Source organism: Sinohyriopsis cumingii, unplaced genomic scaffold (assembly GCF_028554795.1).
Source record: "Sinohyriopsis cumingii isolate HCF-2022 unplaced genomic scaffold, ASM2855479v2 utg000622l, whole genome shotgun sequence".
In the NCBI taxonomy this organism is placed as follows: Eukaryota; Metazoa; Mollusca; class Bivalvia; order Unionida; family Unionidae; genus Sinohyriopsis; species Sinohyriopsis cumingii.
Window position 1 is genome coordinate 2,334,178 of NW_028315918.1, and position 27,701 is coordinate 2,361,878.

General features: G+C 38.0%; 1 protein-coding gene across 5 annotated transcripts in view; it reads right to left on the reverse strand.

The window, feature by feature from the left end:
• Positions 1 to 27,701, reverse strand: part of LOC149773670 (baculoviral IAP repeat-containing protein 7-like) — an 82,315-nt gene that overhangs the window by 1,806 nt on the left and 52,808 nt on the right. For 3 of the 5 annotated variants that reach the window (XM_089946138.1, XM_089946140.1, XM_089946139.1), the window contains 3 exons: positions 13,396 to 14,374; positions 12,731 to 13,111; positions 9,890 to 10,346 (listed from right to left, as the gene is read on the reverse strand). In XM_089946138.1, coding sequence (XP_089802264.1) covers positions 9,890 to 10,346; positions 12,731 to 13,111; positions 13,396 to 14,374 — 1,817 coding nt within the window. Of the gene's footprint in view, positions 1 to 9,889; positions 10,347 to 12,730; positions 13,112 to 13,395; positions 14,375 to 15,690; positions 19,865 to 19,916; positions 20,223 to 27,701 lie in introns of those variants that run through there. The other 2 variants (XM_089946142.1, XM_089946141.1) reach the window with 2 other exon arrangements.

Sequence of the window (27,701 nt, forward strand, 5' to 3'; positions counted from 1 at the left end):
GGATGTGAATGAGAAAGTCTTTGTGTTGTGATCAGAATGGCTTCAGTTGTATCATCATTCATCTGCAGTTTGTTACATGTCATCCATGATTTCACATCAGAAATGCACCTCTCTACACCTTGGATGGTAGCCTCAACTTCAGTTGGGTGGCTAGATTTTGATATTTGGGTGCCATCAGCGTACAATTGGTTATACACTGGATGATGATCCATGACACTTGAGAGCGACTCAGTGTACAGAATGAAGAGAACAGGTCCAAGAACAGACCCCTGTGGAACACCACAACATAGATCAACTGGACTGGAGTGTATTCCATTTGCAGACACAGTTTGTGTTCTGTAGACCAAGTAGGACTTGAACCACAGAAAGGCTGTATCATGAATGCCAAATACATGCTGGAGACGGTGAAGTAATATATCATGGTCTATTGTGTGAAATGCTGCAGACAAATCAAGGAGGGTGAGGACTGTAATCTTTCCGCTATCCAACGGAGAGAGAATGTTATTAACTCCTTTTAGAAGAGTAGTTTCAGTACTGTGGCAAGGGCGATATACTGTTTGAATCTAGATGAGATACAAGCTGGGATTAGAAACTGGGCGGTAGTTCTTTAAATCGTTATGGTCTAGTGTTGGTTTCTTCAGCAGAGGCTTTACAATGGCAGTTTTGAAAAATGATGGAAATTACCCAAATGAGAGTGAGGTATTAATAACATCAGCTAGTGAAGGCAATACTGAATCTAAGCACTCAAGCAGCAGTGATGTTGGAATTGGATCAAGTTCACATAACGTTGGTGCACTCTTCATCAGGATTGTACGTACGAAATCCATAGAGACAGGTTCAAATGCTGCTAATGGTTGCCGCTAAAATTCTGTATCCCAACTGTATGGTGACGACGAGTCAATTGAAATTGTGGTGTCAAGCTTATCTCTAATGGTTTGCACTTTGTCACGGAAGAAATTTGCAAACATGCCCGGAAGGTCGACTGGAGAGAAGGTAGTTGGAAGTGTTGTTGATTTGTTCCTTGACATTAGCTTGTTAGTAATCTCGAAGAGCTCTTTGCAGCTGGAACCTTCCATGATCTTAGTAGTGTAGTGGGCTGATTTCGCTGCATGGACTATATTTGTGACATTCTTCTTAGCGACTTCATAGATTTGCTTATGAATAGTGAGTCTGGTGGAAAGCCAGTACCTCTAAGCTTTACGGCGGTCTCTTTTAGCCGTGCGAAGCTGGTCCCTAACACTGCTACACCACGGAGAACACTTTTGAATTGATATTCTGCACTCGGTAGCTGGGGCATGTTTGTCAAGCAATGAACGCAGACAGTTATCGAGTTGTTCTGCGGTAGGAGGTAGATCGCGTTAATAATTGCCAGTAATGAAATGTGCTGTACAAACGTAATAGTGTCCGGATCTTGGAGACCAGCGTTTATTTTTGTTAATACTGCCGTCAGGATTTAGCTTCGCTCTGCTGATTGCATATAACCATCTTTCTCTTCGTGAACATTCACTTGGTATTATATAAAACTTTAGAGCCTGATTTTTCCTCTTGTTGGAAGTACAACCTGGTACACAACAAATCCTAGGCATTTTACAATGGATATGTGATTACTTGTTTTCCCCCAAACAAATATGGCGGCCGCGTTGTGATGAATGTCACGTGACAATCCCCGATGTCCCCTACACGGATCGACTAGTGCACGATAGACAATTTGTATGCATGTCTGTGGACAGTGTCTGAAGTTCTTTTGAGGAATGCCAATGTAGAGTTTGCATATATTCCCCGCTTGAATGTTTACCCCTACCCATTCAACTCTACTTTGAAACGCATCAACAGTTATAATCAGTCATCGCCAGAACTTCCACCAGACGTACCGTCAGCACCTGTCTCTCGGTTTATGTATATCACGTGATCAAGGGCTGTCCATGCGCACGTGTGCTAACAATGACCCAAGGACCAGTAATACCATAAAATATAGTTGCGTTATCGTAGTTCTACTAGTCTATTCCCAGTACAGATTTTAGAAAAGTAGATGCAGATCGAATTAGGCCATTAGAACCTGCATCAAATGATGTTGAACTAATATTACAATGTTGGAACCATTTTTGTTTTTTCAGTCAGTGACCTTGACTTTTGAGCATATCGTCCGAAAATCGAAAGACATCTTCCTTACCGCAATTGGAAGCCATCGACATATTTTGGGTTAAGGAATATGAATTACCGTCGTTGTGCTGAAACCATTTTGGTTTTCTTAATCACAGTGAACTTAACGTTTGATATTTAAAAAGAAATATCGATAGTCTTCTTCATTACTCATTTGCAAGCCATTTAAAACGTTTTGTTCAAGCATGTGATGCTGAGCTATTATTATTGTGCGGCGTTCCCCATTTAAATCAAAGTGACCTTGATCTTGGACTTTTTGATCTCGTGTTCTTCCTGAACCCAACCGCAAGCCATCAACATATTTTGGTAACTGTGAATGGTGGATAACTCGAATTGATGTGCATAAACGAATTTGGTAACAGACCGACGGACAGACGATTGGACGACACCATAACTATATATCCACGTGAAGTCATATCGTCCTCTCATATCACATTATCTCTCGACCAGCTACAAAGAACAGCTTGGCTCGATAATATTAGCGTGTCAAAAGTTTAATGTGCCTGAAAAGAAAATTATCAAAATATGCGACGGCATTAAAAACCGGTTAGACGTTTATTTATGCCACCCCGACTATAGAATGGCCAACGATCGTAAACAATTATTACGATAACGTTGATAAAATTTCGGTAGTGTCAACTCAGCCAGTAAATCAACGTGTGTTACTTTCTCCCCGACAATACCAACGTGGCCATGTGCCATTATAGTAATTTTGTCATCAAACACATAACTTGTATCGTCACAACAACTCAACCCAAATTTGTGTAGCTCACACGTATACACTTTATGATTTATTGATCTTATGGTGCTCAGGGAGATTCAAAGTAATCCACCTTGTATCGTTGTTAAGTAATCATTAGGTGTTGCTCGCTTCTTGAGGATTTTTTAAAATTTACTTGGTTCTTTTTATTGCTCCCATCGGCAAGTTTAACCGAGTACATCTTGCTACGGAGTCCGACAAATTCTGCGATGGGTACCGACGACGTCTCATCCATAATTTTTTCATTAACCATCTTCTGAACCGGATCATAGTATTCACTTTTCTGCGTATAATCCGAGAAGTCAGATATCTCTTGTACGCCATATATATCCGTGTACACGTTTTCCGTCTTTACTTCGTAGCAGAGACTATCCGTGTCAGTGAACAATAATTTTGCTCTGCTGCCGTATTGTTTTTAGATAAACCTGTAGTGAAATACATACATCATCAACTTAGATAACTCTAGCATGGTAAATCTGCATTATATGAGTTTATCGAGTGTTTGATCATCGTTCGCATACTGTGCATCGCCACGAAATTATAATAAAATATTTCAAAACACGGCGAGGCTACTAATTTATCACGTCTGGTAATATCATTGACCATCTAGACGTTGACACGCTTCCACATACTTTCCATGGTCTTTCTGAACCCGTTTGCTGTCCATCAGCTTTGAGAAATCCTTCTTGAAATCCGACTTGGCTTCTGTTCGTCTAGCGGTGTTAAAATAAATGTACATTTTAAGCCTGGGTTCTTGTTTAAACTTAAGCACGCAGTGAAGGCAATATATTTCACCCGCTTGCCCAAATTCGTGTAATATTTGAGAATTTCGTAATGTACTGTGTGTATCGATACTTATCTATTAAAGTGGGCATTACTTTTGGTACGCTCGCGACGACGCCTAACTGCGCATTGGAACGTTTACTCGTTGTACTGAGCATGTCATCAATCACTTACAGTAATGTTTTCAGGCGCTAACGTATGCTCGTTATGTTCCGCGTGAAGTTTTGTTGAGTATTTCAAGTCGACCTCGAGAATGTAAGCCGTATCATCATCGGAATTCAGCAGCCGTTTGGCTAAAATGATCCGGATTCATCCACGAGAAATCTCCTACCAGCATTTTCTACAACTTTGCCCAACCATATAGATTATGTGCCTCTAGGTAGATGAAATAATCATTGTTGGGATTATAATCAGGCAAAACTCGATTATCCGTGCGTGAATGCTTATGCGTCATCGTTGAGATACCACCACGGATTCCCTTTTCGATAAAATTAAACATGTCTATATCGGTCAGTAACTTCAGCGTGATCTTGCTGATTTTTAATGCATCATCCCACGACAATCCAAGAGAAGGTTAATACCATGCCGGATCGAGTTTGTAATAACGCTCGCACGTGTCTCTGAAATTTTCAAACACGTCAGTGAGCAATAACACATCCGTGGTTAAATAAAAGTCATAATACTCTCCAAGTTTTTTTATTAAAAAATGATTCAAACCCGATGTGCATGTGCATATCCGTGAGTCTTGCATGTCAACGTACTGTTAAAAAATTCCTTATCAGGTAGTGATGTTTCTGCAAACTTATCCCAATCAGACATGTATTCGTAAGGATAGACCCCCTTGCGCGATACTAACTCTGTATCACCCGAGTGTGATTAAACATTTTCGTGGGTTTATAATACTAATTCGACTAAGCACGCGTTCATAAATTGTACACTGTCGATGAATCTCCATCGCCAAACGAAAACGGCATGTATTTTTCCATTGTGATTGGAATCCAAGTACATGTAATCTTTTGACCACAATTTCAGAAACATCTGATGATCAGATGGGAACATCACCTCATAGATAATATAACACCAATGAGATAAAATACGGCCGTGTGAGATGTAGATTGCATTAATCATGTGCAGCACCTCTGTATTTACCAGTAGAATGAGCATGATCCCACGCACATTTTTTTTATATCATCAACAGGATCATCTACTGTTTTTCCCCCAATATGGCAATTAACCGTGTCGGCAAAATTTTATCGATCCTCATCGGTAAATATCATTGATGTTTAACTGAGTTATGTGTGCTAACCTCATTCAGCAACGCATCGATAAATTTAGTGATGCAATCAGTGGTGCAATACAACACCTGCGGTCCAGAATATGTTAGGTAAACATGGATAACCTTGTAAGCAAAATCACAGGGAACGTGCTCCTGTTACTTTCTGGTGGATGATTTGTCAGTTTCGTTTTCAGCGCCTGCTATCTGTATCAACAGCGACTCTAAATCAGCGTAAATTACCATTGGAACACTTGCGATTCTTTCGAAGTGTTCCATTGACAACAAATGTTCGTTTTTTCCTCTCCTTGGCATCTCCGACCGTATGCTTTGCGTGCAATCAGTTTTAGGATTGTTAAGTTTTCGTACCTATTGTAGCCGTTTAAACACCGTCGACAGTAATGTTGTTTTCAGTTGTGGTATCGGTATTGTCCGCTCATCAACCCGGAAATTTTTATTTTGATTCAACAGTAGTGTCCTTGGTCCAGGGTACAAACACCGCGATCTTGTCCAACATGCAACAAGTCTACCTCAGTCACGTTATCGGTTGGTATGTATTCTGATATCAGCAAGTTATAAACGGTTTTGTTACGGCCGTCTACACCAAACTTCAATGGAAATATTATTGAGTCGCTCAAAGACGGGTATCTTGTTCAACTGCACTGGGAAATCAATCCCTGTGAAATTTAAAGTGTCTTGGTTCTGCTTGAAATTATTGACTGGATAATAAATATGCAGATAAAGTTGTATTACCATTAACACAACGCTTGGCTTATTAGGAGAAAAAAAAGCTATAAATTACGCTGCTGCAACCATCGCGGGTGGTATAGTAAGATCATTCACTATCGAGTAGTGGATGAGTAAACTACTGATGTTGCTGATGTTCACCGGAGCATCTCCCTCCATGACGGCATCGGAAACCTTCTGACGCAGCGTATAACCAAGAATCGACTCGACAGTGTTGTCGATGTTAAAGTACACACAGTAGCCCCCCCCCCCCCCGTACGAGAGTGAGTTTGATGTTGTTCGCGTTGTGGTTGTTAGCTTTAATCAGCCGCCGTGTTTAACTGGCAATATCGACCACATTTTATGCCCCGGGGTAATCGCGAGTGTGTTAAACTTATTACCAGAGCTCGAAACATCGGTTTGTGCACCGGGGCTGTATCTGAAAACGTTATTGTGCGCAATCACGTTGTAAAAAACGTTCCAGATTACCGTGCTGATCAACATGATTTCGTATTCGGCTTAGCCGTCCAGTGGAATCGGGGTCCCGTAACTTATCTTAAATTTGTCGCTGGTGCCCTGTGCGGATTGTGTCTTTTACCTTTGACATCGTGACTTTATCAGCGTGCTCTGCTTCAGTCATAGTGGTTTTACCGTCGTGCTTTGTTTCAGCCATCTTGCTAACATCATCCGTCTCAGACGGCTCACCCTTTTTAGTCGGTCTGTAGCGTTGCAATATTTCTTGTATAAGTTTTAGTCGATTTTCCTCAGTATCCCCATTAGCATCAGCGAGATGACCATATTGTGGCAATGATGTGTTGATAATCTCCCTTGATAATTCTCGTTGGGTTTGTTACTCAGCTGCTTTTGCCGTCAACGCATCTTGTTTTAAATCATGCACGGTGGCAACATCGCTGAACTTCGTAATCGCTTCTGTGACAGGGACATAAAAAGGGCACGGCAACATCACGTTGACACTCCTGTTTACCAATACTCTCTACAAGTATAAGCTGCTTAACCGCCTTCAGCTGCTCGAGAATGTTTTATTTTTTATCGACACTGCTTAGTCTCTGCTTGAACTTGCTTTCATAAACGGAATTGTTTAATATAATGTTGGATAATAAAAACCCCAAGACTTGTGAGTCTCAGTGATGTAAAATCCATGAAAATCACGTCGGTATATATCCGGGATTTCTTCTGCGTCTCGATGAAACACGAGAAAAAGTGTGTTTGGTAGCCGTCGCTTCCTGATAAGACCATTTAAATTCATCAGCGGTGATAAACCTACAATGGTCTTGCGCTACAGAGTCAATATCACTATTGTCTAATACAAAAATAGTGTACAAAGCAAACGGTGATGTATTTAGGAACGTCATAAAAAGATTGTGCGAGGTATATTACGTGATAACGTTTGTTCCTCGTGAGTGACACATATTCGCTGATCTTATTCATGTTTTGACGATCAGTTTTGATATCATCGAACACCAACACGTGATTGTGATCTTCCAGAAACTGATCCACCGGAATAATCTTGTCAGGTTCGCTCATCATAATCATATTTTGATCAGTCGCAGTGGATTTTCCTTCCATGGATCTAAGAGTTTTGTTACAATCCGATACTATTTTGTATATATACTGACCAGGGTTGCGCTTATACACCGTGACGGTGTCGTATTTTTATCCGCAGTGCAGCAGCATGCTCATGAGAAAATTAGTGTTTCCGCGACTTGTGAACCCTATGATCATGTAATGACAATCAGGCATTAAAAAACAAACAATGCCGTGGAACAGTCATGTTCTCGGAGTCAAAGTTGATTATGTTCATGTTATATTTATTCTCGATAAAAAAAAAAAAACACCCCATCGTTAACCAGATAGGGGATGTTAACTTTTGAAACGCCAAACGGTAGGTGTTAACGATCGTAAACGTCTTTCGTTTTATTTATTTTTATCAATAACGTCAGTTACTCTGCACTTGACACCATCATCAGGGGCGAAAGCGTTATCTAATCCAGCGGAGATGTGATAATAAAACTGATAAAACCATGGACACCATGACCGGCGAACTAAACATGAGCGAACAGCGAATTGTTAATGTGTCCACGCCTGGCAGGGTCGATGAAACAAGTACGGCCACGCTGAGTCAATTAATAAAAAATTATCACTATCCAGCACAACGATGACCGGTGACCCTAACATGTCCGGCAGATAACGCTGTCCCTGTCTGGTCTCGAATAAAAGTATATGCAAATACTAAGTTAAGTAGAACTGGAGGAACGATGACAGGAAATTTGAACATGGTGTGGAAATATCATGAATGAGTTACCCACAACGCCGTTCACGGATGAAAACGATGAGTCTCATTCTGTGGGTTATGCTCAGCTTGATAACACGCTGTGGCTTAAGAACACACAAACTGGACTAATCAGCCATTCATGTGCTTACAGAAACTGAAACATTTGTTGGCGTCACGGCCATCTTCGAACTCAAAGGACGATCAACAACAACATGACGAATGCAGTTTACATCCACTCAATAGGCGTTCAAACGCTATAGGCTGTATGAAAGTGTATCTCATTCGTGCAAGGGTACGTTCGACTTTCATTTCTGTAGATTTAGAGGAATCGAATTAATAATCTTATTAAAAGAGAAATTCTCTTCTTCTTCTTCTTATCAATAGAAGAGGTTAGGTTTTGTCTTGTCAATATCAATTCAAGTTTTGTTAGAAACGGATAATATCAACCCAGTACTGTGTGAACAAAATCCCTGTCTCCAGACAATAACTTTGATTGCACAATACCTTCGTCGTTTGTACCATTTCAGTGTTTGCTTTTGGTCCACAGTAGAGATATTTGTCTTAAAAAGGACAAAGTCGATTTTATGAGTTTATTTTCACTAAAGAGGTAAAGCAATGCATTTTCAAGACGGCGGAACATTTTGATATATTTTTCACAAATCAACTCTGAAATTTTTGAAAGGCTTAAAATGATTGACTTATTTTCGATTTATATCAAGATTTGAGAAAGACATTGCGTGTAGTTTTTTTTAAATTTTCACTGCTTTGAAAGGATGTTTAGCGTTAAGCGCAAAGAAATGCCTTCATAAATTTTTCTCTACAGAATATTCTGATAAAACGCTGCCATTTTAATAAGTAACGAAGATGATACTCTACGCTCTTTGGGAAAATATGTCTGAAATATATTTTAAAATGATGTTTTCATTGTTGATGATCCAAACAAGGTCACAAAGACTCTGTGTATGTATGTGTGATTTAGATGTTTAAATTAGCTTTAACAATTTTTCAGTCATATGGCTACGATGCCTGCAGTGTGGCAATTTAAAGTGATGTCAAGCACTGGTACATCATGCCGCAGAGATGTAGCATGATGTCCCACCCAGTCACATTATCCTGACACCAGGCCAACCAGTCCTAACACTAACCTCTTAATGCTGAGCGCCTAGCGAGGTAGCAGTTAGTACCATTTTTAGAAGTCTACGGTATGTCTCGGCGGGGGTTCGAACCCACGACCTCCCGCATCGAGGGCGTACGCTCTAACCACTAGGCCACCGAAGCGGTAGTCACAAAGACTAATCGTGTTATCACTTTAATGCATATAATATTGATCTCTATGTATGCCAGAAGTTTCGAGTTCGAATCCCGTGTACGATTATTTTGCACTTCAGCTGTCTTATTTACCTGTCAAGTTGTTTTTAATACCATTATTTAAATAAAGAAATTAACTAAGGCTTTTTTGTATATTGTTTCTATATATTTTTTTCTAAATAAAAAAGGGAAAGATAGTTGCATGATAATCCAGTATGTGGTTCTTTATGATAGGTTTACGTACGATCACGTACTCTGGAAAGAACGCCATATTTAGCTGATACATGCATGAGCGTATGTGAGCGTTCATGCAAGATTGCTTTTTGCAATAGTCAAATTACCGTTGCATCAATAAACTGTAACACTACAACTATCATTTGATATCTTGCAATGAAACGAAACTGAACACTACAGTTTCATCTAAGCAAGAACAATAATGTAGTTATATACGTCTTCTATAGGATGTTAACTATATATTATTGTCACTGAAACAATAAAATATACTCGACTCAAAGCAAATAAATTTCACAGTCAGTGGAAAGTAATCTATCAAATATTGGAGTACATGTCCATTCACGATACGTACACCCTTACTGTACCCTTTATCAACTGCCTACATACGGGGCACTTTCTAAAGACCGGAGCGCACTGAGGGCAGGCCATCATGTGAGAACACGGAAGAAATACAATACAGGCTTCTCGGTCCATACATATCTTGCAGGTCATCTGGTCCTTCATTTCTTTGTTTTGTTTTAGTAGAGATTTCAGTTCTTCTGTCGATATGTTACTTCCTAGGCTTTGGTCATTCTTCTTTTCTTCGACACTGTTGTTATGCTGTAACTTAGAATCGTTGTCACTCTTTTCCTTTTCATTTACAGACATGTCCTTAGTTTTGCTGACCGAATATTGCGTAGAGGCATCGGTCTGGATTCGAGCAGTGTCATTGCTAGGATCCGAAACCTCTGTTACATGTAATTTGGTTTCTTTTTCTTCTAGTTGAAATATGATCTCTATAAGATCGGTGGCTGAAAATTTGGTGTGACCTGAAATAAATGGTTGACAGTGAGGTATGTGGATGGAATCTCACTAATATAGTTGTTTTACCAGTTCTTCTTAGATTATTAAGTATCATCATAAGCATCATTGTAACTTACACACTAATTTATATCAACTATTGCTTCTCGATTACAGTGAAAGAAGCAGAAGGGCTCTACATACAAACGAGACAAAATTTGAAATGCTTTCAGGTGTGAATTTCCTACCACTCAGAATGCGCCACAAAGTAAGACCTGGCTATACATATTTCGATCTCGCACACGAAGACAATTACGATCCTTCCACCATATTGGTTTACATCCTGATACATTAATTCCAGCAACATTTACTCTCCTTGGTAATTCTTCTATTAAAAGATGAATAACTTTATTGCCCCGAAAGGATTTTGTCCTCACTTTACTGAACATCGAATATACTGATTTATTTTATTTCCGTGTATATTAATTTATTTGTACCCCATTGTTGCTTTGTTTTTGTTGCTTTTGTTGTTAGGTTTTCCCGTTTATTTAAAATTTGATGTATTTATGTATTGATAAAGATTATGATATCACAAACAAAAGCGGTTATGTATGCGTACAATCGGGAACGCGTGACGCTAATGCCCAGAAATATGGTTCGGCTTGGATATGCACTTTGCTGTTTTGGTGTTTGTATTGTTTTGGTGTTTTGGTAGCTTAATTCTAAAAATGAAACCTGCTCCATCAGTTATAACTAACGTTACCATAAAAGCTGAACAACAAATTTAAAGTTAAAAATTCTAAATTCAGCCTCAAAGCGCACCCAAGAGCACAGATACATAGGTACAAAACGGACGTACTGGGCCTGATCAGCTGTCCATGATGCAGATTTCAAAAACCCGGCCCGTGCTGACCAGTTAACATTTGACTTCATTGTTTAGAAATTTAGACAGACATTCACTGTGAAAACGTCTTCTTGTTGAGAGTATAGAAGTATTACCCGCCCCCATCTCTATATGCCCATCAAACGAGTTGAGACAGACTTCGTATCCGTTATGCGGTTTTTCCGGGTTTAACGCCATTTTCAGCACATGGCAGTAATGCATGGCAACCAGTTTATTTTGGTGAAGAAAGAACCAGGAAATCCCCGGGATGAATAACAGACCTACGAGAAGCTACTGGCAAACGTACCTTGTTGGCCGAACTGAGGCTAAAAACCATGTGGTCAGAGGTGAGATGTTAGTGATCTGAAAAGGCGAGCGCCTTAGACCACTCGGCCACCCGGGTCCCCACAGGCTTTAACGCCATTTTTCAGCACATGATAGACTATACATGGCAGCCAGTATAGTTTGGCAGAGGAAGAACTCGGGTAAACCCCGGGAAAACCATCCACTTACGTGAAGCCACTGGCAAGCTTTCTCACATGCACATCTTGGCTGAGGCAAGACGAAACCACGCAGTCAGAGGTCAGATACTAGTGATCTACAAAGGCGAGCACCTTAGACCACTCAAAGTTTGGCTTGCTATCATCCCTTTAAGGAATACAGACCATTTTCCCACGCTACTGCTTAATATGCAAGAACAACGCGCTGAATAAAATTCTGCCTTCAAGGGATGATAGTAAGCCAAACTTCGGGTATGTATACAAAGTCGAATGTCTGAGCTAAACATCAGCACCAAATTTATTATGTTACGTGATATGTAACTTGAAATATCAGCGTTTATTCTTAAATAGGTTGCGCGAGAAAGGAGATAAGTGGCCACCCTTGTAGTTATTATATAGTACATGTATAACAGGTAAATTGTAAGCAACGATACGAGCCCCTGTGCTTCTGTTGACCTTCAAATTACAGCTTTAACATCTATCAACGTAGAAACGTACTACGGAGGATAACGTTTCTAACGATAACTTCGCCAAAACACTTCAACACAAAATTCACGCTCTTTATGATAGGTTACTAAAGAAAGTGTGATCGGGAAATCAAAATTTCACAATAACATGAACTTTTAGTGGTGCCTGTCAGTTATACTTAAAGTGAATAAGATTGGAAATGAATTAGGTTTCGCCTGTGCTGCCGTCCAGTGGTATCAAGGAAAGTAATTCATCCAAATCTCACATTAGTCATTTAAGCAAGTCTCCACGCATGAGTGCTTCTGTCATCAACTAAGTTCCATGCTTTTCCCCTGTGACGCGTGCTTAGCCAATGTGTAGATTGGCTCATGTATGGATGTTAGGCAATAATATATGCACAAGGCTTAATTTGAAAGTAGCCAATTGAGCGAGTTTTCATGCATGAGTGTTTCTATCGTCGACTAAGTTCCATGCTCTTCTATCACAGGAAGCGTGCTTAGTCGGTTGGGTAGAGGGGTTCGTGAGTGGGGGCTTGGTAATAATTGTCGTAATTTGCACTCACCGTTTCTACTGGTCAGGATCCGCATAGCTTGTTTAACCATTTCAGTGTCATAACCCATGTATAATATGCTCTTCGCTGCCGGACAGTCCAATGGATCTTCAGGGTCCATTTCCCTAGCCTCGGACCCTACTCTCATACGGCATGCAATATCTTCAGATCTCTCTTCCAATATCACATCGTCATTTGGTTCAATTTGCAATGTCTCCTTAGATCTCAGATTTATTCCTGTCAACTGACTCAACACAAAGTCGTCTCCCTTGCACTGTTTCAGATATGCACAGTTAGGGTACCACTGCGCATGCTCCTCCCAAGGATTATCTCCCTCCTCCCAGCTTCTTAATCCTCCTCCACAGAAAAAGCATCGCACACAGTCGCCAACACCTATGAAGCAGACGTAAAAGCATCTTAAGTTTTATGCAGTTGTAACACATGCATGCTATACTCTCTTTTTGAAGTCAGATTGTCCAAACAGAATAATGAAAATTTTACCGAGTAAGGAATATCGAATTTAAATAACTTTTCATCACCTCCACAATGAATCAATATATAGATTGATCAATCAATACATTGTCTAAGATGCATTCTAAATATATCACTCTATGATAAGAAGAAAATCATGTTTGGAAATACGAAAAAGCCTTGCGAATAATAAATTCAGCTTTTACCAACATAGTAGAATCCAGCTGAGGCCAGATCAGCCGGTTTCTGCTGCATATATGATGGCCATCCCCTGAAAGATTCAAGACGAGATGTCAGAACGGAGTAATGCGGATGTTTCGGTTTCTCAAAAGAAACATCCAAAGTGCTGTTTCTACTTCTAGAGGATTGTTGCTCTCCTTGTGCATATTTAGATCCAACCACTTCGTTTGTCACGGTATTGCTTCTACCTGAACCATTAGTTGTACCGAAGCTTACTGGACATTCAGCGATTTTAATGTTATTCTGGGATATTTCTGGCTGTCCGTTAGCTCTTTCTGAGAGCTTAGTTTTGGTGTTCTCTGATTCCTTCTTTTTGTCTTGAACAGATGAGTCACCTGTAAAATTGGAAATGATAACTAATTCACTGTTCTCCGTCTTCACATCATTCCCTGATTGTTCCTCGTTTCTTGTTCTATCCAAAGCGGAGAAGAGATTTGTCTTGATTTCACTTCCATTTCTATTGTTCAAGTTTAAATTTTCTGCACTGTTGTTATAATGTGTCACTGCCTTATCTTTATCTTCGAGACTAGTTAGAGAACTTGCACCGAGAACAGAGTCAGTACCTCTTCTCCGTATGGGCATATTTCCGTCCCCAGAGCCGTTTACAAAATCACAATTTGGTGACAGTTTCTTGTGGACATGAAATGGCGAGTCACCTTCTTTCCAATTCCTGTGCTTCAGTCCACATGAGAAACAAATAGCTTCATCCACCGTACCTGAATAGTAGAATCCGGATTGGGCTAATCTGGTTGGTTGGACAGGGGAAGATCGCGGGAATGATCCGAAGGTGACATATCTTGCCCACTCATTTTTCATGCGATCCGTAGTATTATCCATATTTGTCGATTCGATAATTTCTTCAACACAAGAATGTAGTGACGTAAGAGACGAACTTGTAATGATGTCTGTTTTGTCTGATTTAGCCTTTACTTCTTTCTTCTTCAACTAATAATAATAATAATAATAATAATATTAATAATAATTATGCAAGCAATATATCGATTTATTGTCGTTTTATGGCGGACAGCAGTGTAAGACTATGTAGCGCCATATAAAAGATTCATGTAAAAGTATTTACAGTTGATAAATGGTTTATTATCGACCACCAGTAAAAAAAATCAAACAGTTAAAAACGATGGCGTCCATTCTCCTAGGGTTGGCTTGACCGCATGTAGTTTGTTATTCATTGCATCATTCCATGATGCCTGACACTTAAGACGTAAAGACATTTTGATATAGGTTTAAAATTAGTGTCTGGTATTTTAAAATCAGTAGGATAGAACCATTTTAGCATTCGCGATCTGCTTTTTCATTAACTTTAATACCAGTATGGATGGGTAACCAACATCATACGATATTGTGGTAGGTACGCAGCACGGTATGTCGGATGAGAATATTAATAAAGCAATATACCATAACAATCATATACAATTAATATCGTTCGAGCATTAAACATGAAATCGTTAGAACTACAGCTCTAGGACATTAGATACAAGGCAACTGACTTGACACACGATCCTTTAATAATCATCTTTATAAACAGTCTCTTCTTGAAGTAAAGCTTCAGCAATATATACTGCATCCAGTAACTGATAATCTCTTTTTACACATCTTCACCCCACCTCACCATCCCCGAATTATATCTTAAGATTTATAGTAATCTAATCGGTGTAGAAGTATAACACTTCCGGACGGACAGAATAGCACAATCCCTGCCTTTTCTTTGAGTTAATGAGAACGTTTTTCCTCATCTATGAATCATCTCATGTTTCATCATATTTCATTTCATTAGCACACAGGGAGGAGGAGAGTTTCAGCAACATCCCACGCATTAAAAAGGAACGCAAACGTCATGACATTTACGAACAGTGGTTTTATTTACATAACTACATTGAAAATAAAAGTAACATAGTACAGATGTTACATGCATGTCAATTAGCCAGGCAATGGTTTCATATTCGTAATATAATCTGGCAGAAAACTGATGTACTTTTTCATTGCAAAGATACAAACTCAAGAGTCCATCATTTCCATACTTTAAGCGGATGTTGGATATCAATTTTAAACATTAGGTATATGTTGGAGTCCCTCAATTTCTTTAAAATATATCAGTAATGAAAGCAAAATATATATCTTGACTGGTTCAGTTAAAATTCAATGATACAAATAGAAACATTAAAGATATTCGCTTTTTAAAGACAACCTTTTCAGTGAGAATATCGTTTGAAACCTTTTTAGGTCTGAAGATATTTTAAGTATACCTCCCTGTTTCCTGTAGCTCGTCATGTATCACTGTGGTTTACACAAGAATACGCAGATTATTTGTATAGTCTTATTATATGCAGTTTTTAGACACGAAGAACGTGTCGGTCAAGATGTGGATGTCACATAAACGTGTAACTTAATATTTGATATGATCAGATTGGATAGAATTTCTACCATAATTTACATATTTAACTATCAATAGAAATGACTCATCAGGTTTTGGGAAAAAATTAAGGAATGGTATCACAAAAATAAAGATATATGTTTTCGCACGTGCCAAGCATCAGGAGGTCCACTTGAAAACAGCGACACGGTGTTGTTTTCTTCCTTCTTAATTTCCATTACGTGCGTAAACATTGTCATTTCTATTTTAAGTTATTTGTCTTGTCGACTGTTCGAGAAAATTCTAGAGCTGTATGTAAATATGTTGCCATTTCGCGTGATATTGTTTAATGCTAAACGGTTGCTTAAATTCTTTTGAAGTTAGCTATTTGCTTCACAAAAATTGTCAGTATATTTACGGACTACTTTGTGCCTCCATTCCATGTAAGCCAGCATTTCTAATGGTTTTACCTTGTCCTACGTTTTGATATATGCATGTAAACATAAACAAAAATTCTTCCTTTTGCGTGTACGAAATTTATAGAATTAGTAGTTGTTATCTCGTATTTTGCCCAAATCTCTACACATTATTTACATTATCTGCATACAGTAGGAGTGCTACGATGATGTGTCATGCGTATTGTATGTTTTTAGCATGACTGGTATATCCAAACACAGATAAAACAGGTAATGGGAACATCCGGTTATTGGGATGGGGATGTGCAGAAACTTCAGCTCCGTAGGTACACGCGCTTATAATTTACTACTTTTTAGATCCATACAGCCCTTTTTGTTTAATAAGAGAATGCATTTTCCAGTAATAATGATTTATCTGTAAAACAGCAGTAACAATTTTATATTCACTCGGCATAATCTCTCAAAATTATTAATGTATTTTGGGGTTAGAATATTGCTTCGAGCTTCGCTTCTGATTGACTTATTTTACATTTTCAAAAAGATTTAGATAATCGCAAACAATCATCTGTTGTTATTAATCTGGAAATAGGAACTAATTTAGAAAATGTAGAACTGAACATAAAACGTGTTATGATAGACGGAACGACCATGCGTGTGTTCTGGAGTTTTCAATTTTATTTTGTCTAAGTGGGCTGTGTGGATTATTTATAAAAATAAGCGTCAACTTTAGACTAAGTTATAAAAGTCAAATGCTTGAAACACTTTGCCTGCTTTCCTATGAAGTTCTACTGATGAAAGATAGAGCATGCCGAAGATGTTTCCCAGTCTTTAATCTTTTTCTCTCTAGTAAAACGTTAGTCACTCGAGTTTTATTTTGTATTTTGGTGTCACTCTACAGCTTCGTATTTTGCACAAGATAAAGAATTGCCAGGCTGTCCTCACTGGTTATTTAAAGACCTATTTCTAAGTATTGTTAAAATAACTTGTAATTCGCTTTACTTTGGTGTATGATTGGTAAACTGTACAAAATATAGAACCTATAACTTTTTGGGGGGTTACTTTTTATGTATTTTCTAACTCAGTCATTGTACTTACATCAGCATGCATTGTCTTCACTGGTAAAATTCGTTTCTCTATTTTAAAAACTGATATTATAATTTAGACTAATTTAGGCTGCTTTTCGAGCACATGAGATGAGCCATTTTGATTAGCTGTGTTTTTTAGATTATGTACAATTTCCACAAATACAATATCCGAAGAAATTTCAGCCACAGTTCATGAAAGTAAAAGAAGTATGCCAAAATTATCTCCAATGTGCATGTTGCAAATGCAAAGAACTTCACCGGACATCTGTCACTCTCCCATAAGTTTATAATATCGATTGAGCGTCCCTCAGAAAGCATAGTTAAGTTTCAACATTAAGAAAGTCATTTACGGCTGTGTATAAACGCACAAAGCTCCCCCCCCCCCTTATAGATGTTGTTTTGTCTACCAAAGGCAGCATTCCAAGCAACTTGGTAATGTTGTCAACATTTGGTGCAAATCGACTGGATTATACAACTCGATGTTCATTCTAACTTACTGTAATTATTTTGCTTTATTTCTTTGTCAACCAAGAGCAAACAATGATGTTAATCTACACGACTGTTATATATATCCAGCATCTCCCTGAACCGTCAACCCGCCCACCACCTCCGCGGCGATATATACGAAAACCATCGGCAAAAATGTTAATTTTCTAAAGTATAAAAAGCACTATAGTATTTCCTTCAAAACTGTAAGAGAACAGAAAGCAAACAGACATCGAAAACAGATTTATCTACATCTCAGGTGTCTAGCTTGGACGGTATATGAAGAAATCGATGATATTAAATCCGTACATAAAGACGTTAGGTATTGTATATCAGTATTCTAGTACGTCTTTAGAAATACGCTGTCAGTCTTACCTCTGTCAATTAAGCATCACAGTCAGTCATCAACGACATGTGAAACTGACGTAATACGCGCGCGCGCGCGCGAGAGAGAGAGAGAGAGAGAGAGAGAATTACTTGTATAATTACTTGTATTCAAAAAGCTTCTTTCGGTAACACTAAGACTGGTCCATCAAGGATTGGGAAGCACATACAACAATAAGATTAATACTCAAACAGAACAAACGAGGCACAAACGAACAGTCAAATGTCACAATAAACAAACAAAATGCAACTGAAACAACCAAGCGTCCAGCAAAATAAACAATGTTTAAATGAAACAAACAAAAACCCAAGCTGGTTGAGCGGAGTTGTCCCAACCTTGTCCCGACTTGTTCTGGGCTGTGTTGCCTTCAGTCTGAGTTGTCTGGTTTCTGGCGATACGCTCAGTGTGCTCTGACATTTTGCAGACCCCAAAACACGTTCTGCGCATGAGATTCGAGCTACTTCTGCGAGTGTCACTTTAGAATGGAACGTTTTGATCTGAGGCATCACTGAAACAGTCGGTTGGCATGCACAACGAACATTCTCAAGCCTGCCTTTGAGATAGCAGAGAAGGGAACTGAATCTAGTATGCTCAGTGGCAACTCCTGGACGACCACCAGACACCATTAACGACAGCAAAACCTCCTTAGGAGCGGTAGTTTATAAATTTTGTTATATTCGACCATAAGATTTGTACTAAAAAAAAAAATCCACCAGTAAGAGGGTTTATGGGAGGGCTGTGAGCTCCCCCAGCGGGGCCCAGGGCAGAGTCCTGTCTGAGATAAATTTTCCTCCAATATAATGCCATTTGGTGGCTTTTCCTGCATCTAAATTTAATCATTCACACAAGACAAGCATCGTTTTATGCATGTCTGTCATTTCCACATTAGGCCTATTAATTGAAGTGAAGACTCATATTACAAATGACATATTACAAAACCATCTTATCACGTAGGCGTTTATTTAACAGTTTAATTACAAATACTGAAACTTACTTTTCCATTAAAGTAACGCTCTCGAATCTCGCTGGTTTAATATCAAAATAAAATCTAATTAATTATTTTGGTTCTTCAATAGCAACAGTAAAAAAAAGATGTCACTTTTCGCCGAATCCAAGCAACATATCAGAACTACGCTAATAAAGTTAACTCGAGAAACACTATCATTCAACAACAGTCGCTGTAACGTTCTTAACTTTGAAGTCGACGATTACTACCGAACGTAATATACTGCTGGCAATACACACATGATCGAAGCTAAATCACAACTGACAACAATTAAAGTGTCGATATTAGGAAATCGGTGTTATTTTAAATAATATCTGCAGGCGTTTACAAAAATAGAATCACCCCTACCCCATCCAATAAATCTAACTACTAGTGGTTGACGGAAGGTTCGAAGATAGACGTCTATTTAGCTGATGTATGCTTGTTCGCGTGGGAGCGCCGATGGATAGAGTAGCGGCAGGTTCATGAAGAACACGCTAGCAGCAGAAACGAGTTTGCAAATTTTTGTTATATGATGCAATATGTACTTTTCTGAAAGGTCGAGAATCAAGAGTAATAAACTGAAGAAAACAATCTTCGAAAAAAACTATCAGCTATTTTGGCGCCCCGAGACCTCTGGCGAGTGAGGCAAATGGACATAGAACGCAATAAATTTTACTATATGTTCTCTACATTTGTTTCTCAATACTGACCTTTCCACTGTGTGACAATCAATACAAATCGTATGTTAATTTAAAATACCTTCAAAGATGACTTCACGGTGAAGTTCTTGTCAAAGGTTGACCTGCACTTTTTTGAGAGGCTTCCGGGTCATCACCAAGGCCTTATTACTCACTGTGCACTGTCGCCGAAATACACATGGAACACCACACCTTGAGCTCATGTTCTCAATAATAAACAATTACCTTTAAATCCCCAACAAACATGCATAAATATAGCTCTTTTATCACCACCAAAATGAGAGAGGAAAAAAAAATGTTCTACAAATAGACCAGAACTACATTCCTGGGTACTGAACTGGAAGTACTAAGGGTGACCCGATTCCAATTGCCCCTTCCACCCCGCCCCCAACCCCCGTTAGAACGCTTCTGTTTTAATTCACCTGTCTAGTGCTATCGGTGGCTAGCTCGGCTTTCTAGCAGAATATTGGTATTTCAGTCTCCATGCTATGAAGTAACTAAATGTGAACACGCTTCACATTAATTTCAAGAACAACCCAAGCCTAAAACACCTCATTCACAAATATATCCATATCATCAATTATTAAACAAAACTATTTGAAAAACGTAACATCACATAGTTAAATTTTTTAAAAATCTGGCAGTATCCAATTTATGCCACCTTAAACATTTTGCTCAAAATAATTTCTGTAAAATGTTGTGTACATATCACATATTTTGACATTATCTGGTAAAATGGTGTAAAGGAAAATGTATGCTAAACTATTAACATTTTTACTCTTAAAGACAAGTGACTTCTTTGTAGCAAAATCTATTGCATTGTGCATACTGTAAGTTATTACTGGCTGCATTTGTTCTAATGTATTTTGGAGTTACATATTTCGCTATGTCATTAATAAAACTGAAAAGACTGCATTAAGTATTCCAGCTAATTTAACAAAGTCTACATACTATTAAGTAAATAATGTGCATTAAAAGCAATAGTTGTCTGAAAAAAGGTTTCTAGCTTTTATTAATAGTTCTGGAAATGTTAATAGCATCAGAAATGGTGTGTGTGTGTGTGTGTTAGGGTGGGTGTGGACTAGCCAACCACAACAGTCTAGCTAAATGAAGAAATCAAAGTTGAATCATCAAACATTAGTTAATGTTGCAACATTGTTATACTGATGTGAGGGCTGCTACATATCAATAAATTCAATGATAAATGGCCATTTAAATTTACAACGTGTATATATATATATATATATATATATATATATATATATATATATATATATATATATATATATATATATATACATATATACATATGTATATATACGTGCAATTTAACAAAGAGATTTCTTCTCAGACTCCCATTCACATCCAACTGACTTTACCGACTTTATCAGTTTACCAAATGATAATAAGTAGTTCGATTCGGAAGAGAACAAATAATAAAAGTGGACTTTCAGTTCCAGATTGTATTGGCTTCTAATAAGTACATGCAACAAAACACAAAACATGCAAAAGCTAAGCAAAAAAAAAAAAGCCGATAACGTGAAACGAGAAGAAAAACAAAAAGAAAAAAAGCAAAGACAAAAAGAAAGAAAGCAAGGACAAAATAAGAAAGAAAGCAAGGACAAAAAACTTCGCAGTAAGAGCCTTCCTATCAACTTCCTCTACCTGTGCAACAAAAAGAAAAGAAACGGACGATGAATTTAATAGACTATATGGAGAACCTCCAGAAGAAGAATTTAATGATGCAACTGACACCAGTGCAACTGGAAGTGGGTTTACTACCCTGACTACGCCTGCAGGAAGTGGTCTTACTCCATGTCCTAACAACATCCTTGACGACGTCGACGACTAGTTCTCATAGGAGGAAAACGAGTCGGTAATAATTCTCCAAAAATTATTAATGAATAAGCTGGTATTTGTCAACGATTGTTTACAGGCGGTATCATGGATATTTCTATCTACCGAGAGCTCATTGATGAATTCATTGATGACTATCATAGTGACTAGTTGTCACCATGATTAGATCAATGAATAATAACTAAGATCATCATACACAGTTCTCAGCGTAGACCCGTAATGGGCAGAGTAGTAAACTCACGATTACCCGTTTATAAAGCGTTTACGGAGATGAACTTGGTAATGTTATTCAAGGGTTATTCAGAAGGAAGGCCCCAAAAGCAGCACCGATCGCAAAAACAACTATCAATGAAAGCCATTGACGTTATTCGTGAAAAAAGCTCCTGGTCAATCGGCAGTGTTGCTGGTAAAGCATTCTCGGCAATCAAAGAAAGACTATCGCTATTAATACGCAGACCTCAGGCTGTCCGACCACAGCAACCGGTAAAATTACCAAGCACCTAAGTTATACCGCGGATGTCAGTAAAATAATAAATCAAGCCGCAAATAAAAAAATCTAGCAGAGAAATTTTACCTAAAGAGGAAAAAATAAACAAGTTTTATTTCAGGAAGTGGTCTTCGTGTCCTTGGTAGGTCAAGGCGATAACCATTTGGAAAATGGGCAATATAATACGATGTTTAAACATATATCCGACGCCGCATTCGATATGGATGAACCAGTTCACAAAGATGCATCCGTACGCGATTATCAGTATTATTCTTACGACGCACGTGAATCCAATGCACGAGGGAGAATTGAGTTGCAAGTCCATGATAAAAATATATATTTTCTACCCGCAGAGGCATTTACTGAGGTAGAAGGTGAGCTTTAACAGATGTTCCTCAATGCCGCATACGGGGCAGAAGCTATAGCTGGTTTTGTTAATAATGGTATTATGGCGTTTCTTGACGGCGCCATATATATGATTGATGAAAAAAAAAAAACAGCGAGACAATTCAAAAGGACGTCGACATTGCCACAACAATAGTAGGGTTAGTAGGATACTCCGACGATTATACAAGATCAATTGGCCCATTGATGATGTTTACCAAAGATAACACTAATCATCCTGATCACAGGCAATTTCTTTAAGTACAAGTACCACGAAATGCTGCGACTGGCCCACAACCAGCTGGAGCGATAAATAGACCCGGCGCTGAATTTTTTATATTACAGAGCACCAACAATTAAAATTATGGATCTGCTGCACGTAAAATAATACTTAAAGATGGCCGTAGAAGATTTTCATGCACGATTCCACTGTCACATATCTTTGAATTTTGCAGAATTGTCAGAAACGTTATCTTTGGAGCGAAACACACAGTTGTGCGTATGAGAAAGGGTAGTGATAATGATTCTACTTGGCGATCAAACGCTGCTGCTGCAGGTAAAGTAATACTGTTTAAACTCTCACTATGGATGCCAGTAATGACTTTATCGATTGCTAAAGAACAGAGATTACTCTCTTTAATGAACACAGGTGGTAAGTCGTTATTGTCATGTTTAAAATGACCACAGATAGCATTCAGAGCAATGTTGCCGGGTTATTTACATGGCAAATAAACGACTCAGCAGGGTATTCCTGCACCAAGACATATTGTTATTGCGCTGCAAAATGTTAATCGGTTGAATAATCAAGGACATAGTCACATGATATTTGACAACCTTGGAGTCAGTGAGGTTTCTTTACGAATAAACGGACACCAAGAACCATCTGAAGATATAATCTTAAATTTTGAACACAATCGTGTTGCGCCCGCGTAACATCTATTGTTGACATATATGGGACGTGATCAAAATGTAGACACTGGGTTGCATATATCTCAGATGGATTTTACAACACTGTATCCAATCTATTATTTTTCATTGGAACATTTTGATTTATTTAGGCAATATGACGTTGATATACACTTCAGAGCTAACGTGAATCCAAGTGGTGTTAATTACAGAGCAATCGCGGTCATACTCAGCGACAAAGAAATGTTGCTTGAAGGTGGTGGTGGCCGAATGAGAATTGTTGACGCACCAGTAGAAAACATGTAACCGCTCAGTGATTTAAAAATACGAGTATAATCATAAATGTCATCATACCATATTATTAGTGTCAGTCTGACTCCTGGTCAGATTAAAAAACTACAAAAAGCATCAGTAAAAAAATCCGGAACCACAATAACGCTAAAGCACAGTCAGATTACAGGTGGTCAAAATAAGTTGCCGTTGACAACGCGTCAGCTTAAACATCTTAATAAAGATTGTCAATGAATAATTTTTCAGATCCTTTTCCGAACGCATCAACGTCGAGTTTAGACAATCATTAAATCAATTACAAAATTTATTTTCCAGCGCTAAACAACACTACAACGATGACATAAAACAAGAAATCATTCCAACGATAAAACATCTAAATGAGGTTGTCAGATTTTGAATATATGAATAATTCTGTCATTTTGAATACAAATCGCCTCGGCAATGAATTTGTTGATTACCATGGAAAATCCCGCACAACAACCCTTAAACAGTTATTTCTAAAACACTATGCGATCGAAGAAGAACAATTGCAAGATCTCATATTTCCAGGATTTGAACCTATCCAACTAAAAAAAAATCAATCAACATTCTCAACAATGAGGATTTGTTTCCCTAAAATAATTTAACAGCAGAGAAAAATACGCCGCCACCAAGTATTCTTCGATATAACAATAATCAGCACGGTGAAGGCCGTCATATTTCGCCGGGATTGTGAATATAACCTCAACGCTCGCGGTCAATTTCGTTTGTGATGCAGTTGATGCTGTTATCAGATACTAATATATCAAATCAGGCGCAGTAGGGATATATCGTATATACTTTTACACCGCAATTTCCGCTCGATATCTGATTGTGCAAGAACCGATTAATCTTGTTTACTTACGATGTCATAATCCGCTATTATCAAGAATACATTTCAGACTAACTGACCAGACCGGCCACTTGCTTGACCTTCGTGGAGAGGTTTTGAGTTTAAATTTATATGTGAGGTCTTAATGATTTTTAATAGTAGAGTCCTTGATTTTATCAAAGGAACAACACATACTTAAAAACAGAAGAGAAAAAAATACATGATAATCTCCCTCCTTGATTTTTATTTTTGACAGAGTCCTTGATTTTATCAAAGGGGTGACATTTTTACTGACAAATCGACTAAACTCAGCATATAATAAAAGGCTAAAATCTGACATACTTTCACTTTCATTTTCACGAAATGACTTTCATTTTCTTTACTATAATCACTGACAGTTTCTGATATAATCCTTCTTAATTTTCTTATGCTAGTGCTGATTGTAATTTTTGCTTCATATTCACGAGACAGTTCTAATATAATTTTCTCTATTGCGCGCGCGAGAGAGACGAATTCACCTTCTTCAGTTTCTTTTCCTGTATCCAAAGATTGAAACATATACCCTTGAATTCGCTTTACAAATTTGTACTCTGATGGTAGTGTGTATCCCCCTTGAAGTTTACGTTCTTGTAAACTTTCAAAATCAGAAATATGTTTTTCAGGATTTAGTTCATCAGATATATTTATGCCGTCATGTTTTAATTTTTAATAGCAGAAATAATATCACTGATATTTTCATAGTTCATTATATATTAAAGATACGTTTAAAACAAAAATATTTACACGCTCAGGTGTACTTCTAGATTGCCATATGACATTCTAGCAATCCAGGCTACACTCCAGAGGGAGAGAATTAATCACAAAAAAATATTTATTTGCTAGTCAATGTGAAGTATATCTCCTTGAGAGTCAAGGACAACGACAACTCTATTAACCGCGTTACAAATCCACTGCGGAGTTATCTCCACTGATTTTTATCAAGGACGTTGTCCGTATCTAATATGGAACATAATAAATTAAATTCATTGTCCATACTTCTGAGAAAGCGCTGATTTGGTTATTTTATCTGCAACAGGCTGTACCCCGCGTGGGTTAATACCGAAATATTTGCCAGCCGCGGCCATTGACTGAAATATTGTTTCTTCACAGGTCTTAGTATTTACAGATTTAACTGCTTCATTGCAGCTGTTTTACATCTCTCACTATTCCCACGTGCAGAATTCTGGCTCTGTGTGATAGCTTGTAAGTTATCCAAAGAGTTATTGCGTTTTTGCCGTCAATATCATCAATCACAAGACCGTCTTTGATCATCCCGTGAAAAATCTCGTATACAAACATATGATTGTAATACATTTTCTTCCCAGGAGTAAATCTAAGATAAGCAACATTATCAACAACTTGTTTTTTTTAGACGACAGTTTCTGACTACACCACACGAGATGCTTCATAATTCTTGATGATAGGATGTCTGACGAATTCTTATTGCTCCATTTTATATATAATATTTGTATAAATTATAATTTGTTTAAATTATTATTGGACAGAACCTTGTTATATAGTCTTCAGGGTTTCTTATAACCTTATCGTGTAGATTTTTATCAAGGATAGAGTCTTTGACAACGTCATGGTTGTTATTTTTTGTTATCATAATATCATTTTAGTTCTGTATATTTTTTTAACCACCACATCGCACACACAACTGCGTTTTCCCTCTAACCCCAACACCACACCGTAAGCAGGGTTTTGGACCTAGACTTCCTCTCCGTACGCTTTGCAAATGTTGTCCTCAGAATTCATTTACACAATATTTGTTACAAGGAGTTTCAGACCCTATCATTAGCCACTTGCAATGATTCTTTGTTTGGATCATCGTATATATCTTAATTTAAATACTTGTCTAAAATATGGTATGGAAGAGTTTGAGAGATTATCTACAATCCAGCCTTGGAAAACTTCGTTTCCTGAATCCAGATTCGATCTTGACAGAAGAACCCCTGACTTGCGGAGGCGAACTCTGGCTGATCCAACGAATAATCTGATTAATAATATTCGGGATGCTAAAAAAGAATTTCGCGACGATGGCGCATCTCATGTTTGGTCAACGTTCAAAATTATAAGCGATGACAAAGACGTCGACGAAGTCATTGATGCTACAATGAACGATGAGCGGGTGAAAACGATTATCGATTATCTCAATGATCATAAATATTTTTTCGGAATAAAATTTGTTGTATTATCAGTGCTGGGTTGATTATCTGTGACAAAAGTGACCCTGTCCTTGCTAATGGGAAAAACGCTTTGCTAAGCAAAATACCAAACCAGGAATGTTGACTGGTATTGATAAACCATATTACGAACGAGCGTTACCTATAACAGCGGTTATTTATGGAATTTATTCGTTAAATGATAAAACCAACGTCGATGATCTTGCGCCAATGAGATTGTCAAGACTAAATTGTGTATCCGAACGAGTAATCGAACATTTTACAAACGCGATACGGGGAAATAGGTTAACGGATCAGCGACGTAAAAAAGTGGGCTGAATTAGTCAAGGATACCGGAACTACAATAAATGATGTCGCTGAATTAGGGAAGAAATTAGAATTCCCAATAATAGAAGAGATTTTACATGAATCAAAGAATAAGTCGAGGGGAGCTCCAATTGAAATCAATGATCATAATGTGCATGCGTGGACTAGTGCAGTAACACTATTTCCACGAGATCGGACCGTAAGATTTCACCCCACAGAGAAAGACTCTGGGGGAAACATGTTTGATTTTATCCACGAAATAAGTAAAAACGATCCTGTACCAATATGGTTATTTCAGAGTTCCGATGATGAAACATATGATCAATTTGTACGACCTAACGTCGAAATGTGTCGTAAAGAATCTCTCCACGAAGAAATGAAAACTCTTGCGCAGAAATTTTCATCGCAGAGTACTGAACAATTACTAAATAATTGTTTCACCGTTCCGTCAGTTGCTGCTCACTTTACGAGAGAAAAATTCATGGAAACCAACACGATTTGAATTTCTTGAAGACATGCAACTAATCTGCTGTGAATATG